At 41.1% G+C, this 6,000-nt stretch overlaps 1 protein-coding gene across 3 annotated transcripts in view; it reads left to right on the top strand.

The window, feature by feature from the left end:
• Positions 1-248: 248 nt before the first annotated feature.
• Positions 249-6,000, top strand: part of RXFP1 (relaxin family peptide receptor 1) — a 50,813-nt gene continuing 45,061 nt past the window's right edge. The window contains exons 1-2 of one of the 3 annotated variants that reach the window (XM_054823060.1): positions 249-302; positions 565-619. In XM_054823060.1, coding sequence (XP_054679035.1) covers positions 571-619 — 49 coding nt within the window. In that variant the 5' untranslated portion in view covers positions 249-302; positions 565-570. Of the gene's footprint in view, positions 303-456; positions 620-6,000 lie in introns of those variants that run through there. The other 2 variants (XM_054823059.1, XM_054823061.1) reach the window with 2 other exon arrangements.

Raw genomic sequence — 6,000 nt, 5'->3', positions numbered from 1 at the left:
AGGGACTGTGTTTATAAATTTCACTTCCCCTTACTTGAGAAACCACCAGTTTTTATCTAAACTATAGCAAATGTTTAGTTTCAAACAGATTTGCCTAAATAAAACTGTACTTTTCAGGCCTCTTGCAGTATTGTGACTTATTTAAAAAAAAAAAAATAAGGCGGGGGGGGAGGGAAATTGGACTACTGGTGACAATTCTCTGGACCTGGCTGTGTGTTGTGCAGCAGCAGCAGCTTTCCTTGGGGCAGACCCGTGTCCATGCACACCCCAGCCTTCGCCTGCTGCAGAGCAGCCCCCGTCCTGTAAGGGAGAGCCTGAGGAGCCGGTGTGCTCCCGGAAACTTTCGGGGGGGGGGGGGTGGTGGGGGTGGTGGTGTGTGTGCGTGCGCCAGAGAGGAGGGAGACCTAGCGCAAAGGAGAGTAAGGGAGGAAGGCAGGGGAGAGAAGGGAGCTTGCTTCGTGCTCTGCTGAAGGCTGTCGGAAGCAGAGCGTTCGAGCAGCGCGCTGGCTGGTGTGCAATTTCAGGGACAACGTTCATTGACTTTATTCATTGAATTGCTGAAAGACAGATATGACATCCGAGTGCTGCTTCTATATGTTGCTGCTTATTGGTACCAAGGGTAAGTGTATCTGGCTTTTTTTCTTGCTTTGAGCACTGCAAAACAGATAGCTGATAAACTTTTAAAAACTGTGATATCTCAGTGTTATTTTACAGTTCTTCGTGGCAATTATTCTTTGATAGAATTGAAGTGCAATGCAGTCTCTCAAGGTTACTAGCTACGTGTAAGGATCAGATATTTTTGTACTTAATGCTTTGAGAGTTACTATTCATAGTTATGAGCTGAAATTAAAAAATAAGAAACAGTTTAAACATTGCAAAAATACTTGCTGTAAATATTTAATGAAGGAACGTATAGAACTGACTCATTTCGGATGCCTTGAAATCCCCATTTTAGACTCAGTTCAGTAGGTTTTAGTGGCACTGTGCAGTGCTACCAGAATTGGTAGCTCTCAAAAAGTAGATTGTGTTCAGGTAACAGGAATTTTTACTGTCTGATTCAGCGTGATAGGCAGCATAGATGCAAGATGGAGACTGAATTAAATTTAAGCTTTCTTCAGATGCAAGTCCCTTCAGTGTGGTGGGAGTTACACCTGACCTTCTGCTTACTTTAGTAATGTTTTCTTCATTCCATTCGAGTACCCTGTTTGTAAGTGCTGCTTTCAATTCGGGTAAAGCTGTCCCTGTGAAGCTGCCAATATTGATGCTGATCTATATGTTGGATTTTCCTAATGATTGTAATTTCCTTTAGTTGTAATTTTTATATTAAAAATGCTTTTTGTTGCACTGTGTCAATACTAGAATAATGTTTTATTAACTTTGTAGATGAATTAGTTACCTTTTGCAATATCAACTATTTTGTTAAACTAATAGGAGCATAAGGTTGAATCCTGCCACCTTTTTCTGTACTGAACAATAGCTTGGTCTCTCTCCTGCTTTTCAGTTAAACCTTTTTGGGTTTACGTGTGCATACTATACTGCTTAACATAAGATTTGTAAGGGATATTGCCCGCATTAGAAGTTTGGGAAATAAAGCTCCACGTACAGTTATTTTTATGGTTGCAAAGCTTAGTTAAATCTGTGGGAAAACTCTAAGCATTTCTATTACGTTTTGGAGGAATACACAATATGTGACCTGCAAGCACGAAGAAACAGTGATATTAATGTATTTGGAATTAAGCAGGCTATGATAATGAGATCTTATCAAGCCCATGAGCAAAGTCTGGCTTCACATACACCCGTGTTATCCATGAGCAATAATCCAATAGTTAAAGGTAGTACTTCAAAGTATGCAGAACAAAAGCTAAAGGATTTCAAGCAAATTAAGCCTTTCAAATTACTCTTTTCTATACCAGAACAGTAAAATGTTGAAACATTTATACAAGATGTGTAAATCATTGTTGGTATAATTTCTGCTGAGTTAAATTCATCTCAGCTGTGGAATTTATAAAACCTATTGAAAAATGTTAAGGCATATTGCAAAATAGGATAGCAGATGAGGGCTGTGAATGACGATACAGACCTTCTAGTATAATAGTTACAATAGCCATTACCTTTTTAAGGTGTTTGTTGGCTCATCATATATAGCATATATAACACTTATAAGAAAACCACGTGGCTCATCTAGATTTGTTAGAGAGAAGCCGTGCGGGCACAGATTAAAGCACACGCGTGCCTGGAGGCTCTGCTGCCTGTTCGCGCTCTATTTTGGATCAAAATGAGTTCCTGCTTAGTGCCGCTTCTCCTAACCTCACTCAGTTAGTAGTGTTGTGATTTAAACCAAGACAGATAGCTACACTGACTTTCAGAGTTTTAGCCGGCAATCTGAATCGTAACCACAGCTACGCGTCGGCTGATCTCATCCACACGGTAGATTTAAGCTTTGCTGAAGTCTTTAGACTAGCTGATATTAAAACAAACCCTCCTGAAGTAGGTATAGTTCTGCTTAGAAATTGGATTTGTTGTTTATGGACTGCTACAAGTTCAGCTGTAGAGTTTCAATGTGTTTTTGTTATTTCTACAACTCACAGATACTCCTAATTCTTAAAAAGTAAAATGAGAAATATCTGTGGTACCAAAACTACTCTTGCCCGATCCTTCCGTATCAATTCAATCTACATCTGCTTAGTTTTCCATTCAGCAGCTCAAGTTGCACAGAAATAACTCCAATAGCTCTTTTATGCTCGTCCTTCAAATTCTTCATTAAATCTTTTTATGTGAAAATCTTTCCTCCCAAAATCCAAATAGTCAAACTACATAGCTTTTTTATGCACCAGCAACTGCCTGAATACTTTCCCGTGTGGAATGCACTATGCCAGGTAGAGGGTTTCTTTGACAACAAAGCAGCATCCGTGGCTTGCAGCAGCCCAACAGCATCAGTTGTAACATGGAGAAAAGTAAATTTCAGACTCTGGTTGTGGAACTGGCACCGTTGAATGGGTAGCCAGGACAGACATCTGCCCCCCCTTGCCCCCGCAAAGCTGGCAGGTTGCTTGGGCGTGTGGCTGGCATTGCGCTGGCTGCTGCTGCATCTTCTCTTTTAGTACGATAACCAACTGTAACCACGGCAGTAACCATAGCGCGCGTTTGTGCCTTTAGAGGTGCTTCGATGAGCTTTCCGGGGTCCAAAACTGGTTTGACCTCCTGGACTTTGGCTAAGTGACAGTCCCACAAACAATTCATTTATCAATCATTAAGTAAAACAGAAGAACGTTAGTATCTAAAACTATTCAAAGTGAATTCCAGAAGGGATTTGGCAGGCCTCTTGTGGAAAACAATTGCGACGGTTATTATTTTAACCCTGTATGCTCTGTGCCCCTACCTGAAGTTTTCCAATCCTATTTCTGCTTGTGCCTACAGTTCCCCTTCCCTCACCTCTTTCTGTTCATCTCCTTGTTTTGTTTTTTTTTCCTTCCCTTACTGCCACTTCAAAATGCCAAGGAAAACTTTATTAAAACCATCTGAAATTTGTTAGGCCTTCTGGTGCTGCATGCACATGACAGCTGTTTTCAAGGCTAAGATTTCTTATACCAAATGCTTTCTATCAAATGTGGGAAAGAGACCGTCCCAAATCATTTGGAAGAGTGCAAGTTTATGATGTGCATGATAGTGCTCTTGTTTGCTTAGTTTGTAACAAATTTTAAGATCCCTTCCAGATTTGTGTATAGGAAAGCGAAATTACTTCAGCCTTTGCACAAGCTCAAATAATCATTGTGTAATAATAATTTTTTATTATTTCTTTTCTTTCATTTAACTTGGGCGTTAATCTGACTGGCTTCCCTGTGGCTAGAAAAATAATGTCCATCTTGTATATCTGTGTGTACAACTAAAAAAAATAATATCCTTGCAGAAAATCAGGGATGAGATTTTCCTCGGGAAATTATCTTCCTCTGATTTCAGGTAGAGGGTAGTGAAAAGACTACACAATGATAAATTGAAGCTCTGGAACTTAGACCATTGTCTGCACAGGCTGGTCTGCCTACAACTGCTGCATGGGCAAGGCTGCTTGCACCTCTCCGTTAATAGCACGTGGGGCTACCCAGCTTCCAAACCTGTCTTGACTGTTTATAGCAACTCTTCCAAACCTGTCTTGACTGTTTATAGCAACTCTACCAGGCTTCAACCATTGGCTCTGAAATTTTATGTGCAATGTGCCTTTTTTTTTTCTCTCGGAAAAAAAGACAAACAAAACTTTACCAAAATAATTTCAATTTTTCAGAAAGTGAGAAATTAGTACTTTGCCTGTGTTGAACGGTTCTGGGAATCTTGTGTTAAGCAATGCCTTTTCTTAAATGAATAAGGGTTTCTGCAGTATTTCTCCACAAAATCACTGTGTCTAGGGGAGACTCCTCTGACAGGCCACTCCACAACAGCTAACGAGCCTGTTCAAGCCTAGTTGCACCAGTGTAAAAACTAACCTTCTCTAATGGATGCTCCTGGATGCTAGAGACCAAGGTGAAACTCATCACAGGAGCTGTCACCAGTGATCTCAGCAAAGGTTTCCTGTTGGTGCAGTATGTCCTATGCTTTGAAGCCATCAAATCAGACTTTGAGATGACTGGTTCGAGGTGGGGAGGTGTAGGGAGCTGAGAGGATGAGGAAGTCATATTGGTTGTGTCTGGAAGAATAGAGGAGGTGAAAATGTATTAGGAAGGACTGAGCAAGGAGACTGAAAGTAGCGGCTAAAGGGAGAGGAAGGTGGAACAAGGGAGAAGAGAGGTGAGGGAAAAGGCTAACGCGACTTAGAAAGGGAAAGTGGAAATCAGAAAGGCCGCTGGTCTGAGAGAGTAGAGACTGAGGAAAGGGGTGTGTGAGAGGGAGCCGGCAGGGAACAGTGGAGAAGGAGAGAATTAAAGGAGAAGGACAAGGAGCTCTGAGAGAGGAGAGGAGAGTGCCTGAAGAATAAGGTCAGAGGATGGTGAGACCAGTATTAGGACCCTACGCAGACAGGAGGAGACAAGAGGATGGGAAGCGGGTAGTGATTAGGCAAGAAAGGATGGAAGTGAGGTAAGCAGCCAGGGTGAGGAAAAGATGAGGCTGAGCAGAAAAAGGAGCTGCGTTTGGTGGGGTGAGCACTGTGCTACAAAGACGGAAGGAAGCTCAAGGTTGTCCTGTTGCTTACTGTCTCCTGCAAAATGTCTCCTCCTGCTGTGTAACACCTTCTGCTCAGAGGCTGGTAATTAACACTGCCAGATCACTCCACCCTCTCAAACACCAAAAGTCTGGAGAGCTTAAGGTTCTGAACTCGTGACGCCGCAGGGTGTCATGTTATGAAATGTCAGAGGAAAATTGATTTTCTCTTTTAATATTGTAGGATGCTACCTATATCAAAGAACATTATTAATTTTGCAAACTCAGTGCTTAAGAATCAAGATGAAGGATGCAATCATAATTTATCATATGTGGACATACTAAGTTTTCTTCATGCTATAGTTCCACAAGAACTTAGGTTTCATGTACTGCATTCAAAGAATGAATCAGAAATGTATAGTGAATTGCGTTGTCTGTGTGACCCCTTATTTGCTGTAGAAGATAAAGATAAATGGTGAATGAGGCTGGGTATTACAAAATGATGGCCATGTGATGAAGGCAACTGAACTCTGCTGTGGAAAACCGATTTATGTTCCTGTTTCTTGCCCCAGACAGTAATGCTCTAAATGCTTCATAAATGGATAATAATCAAATGGCAGGTTTTCTAGTTTTTTGGCTTGATAATCCTGATGTGGCAATGTTCATTTCACAGCTGTCACTGAAATCTGTAAAAGCTGTGCTTTAAGTAATCTGTGAAGCTGATTCTGAAAGTAGGAACCTAAAATTAGCAGAAATACTTGCCATACATATGTTAATGTCTCAGCTCCCCATCTGAGCAATAATGTCTAAACTGTAATCTAAGCAATCTGTGAGGACCTAAAAATGGGTAGTCTAATTATTGTAGATGCATGA

The sequence above is a fragment of the Grus americana genome, chromosome 4 (genome assembly GCF_028858705.1).
Source record: "Grus americana isolate bGruAme1 chromosome 4, bGruAme1.mat, whole genome shotgun sequence".
In the NCBI taxonomy this organism is placed as follows: Eukaryota; Metazoa; Chordata; class Aves; order Gruiformes; family Gruidae; genus Grus; species Grus americana.
This window is presented reverse-complemented; position numbering and strand designations above follow the sequence as displayed.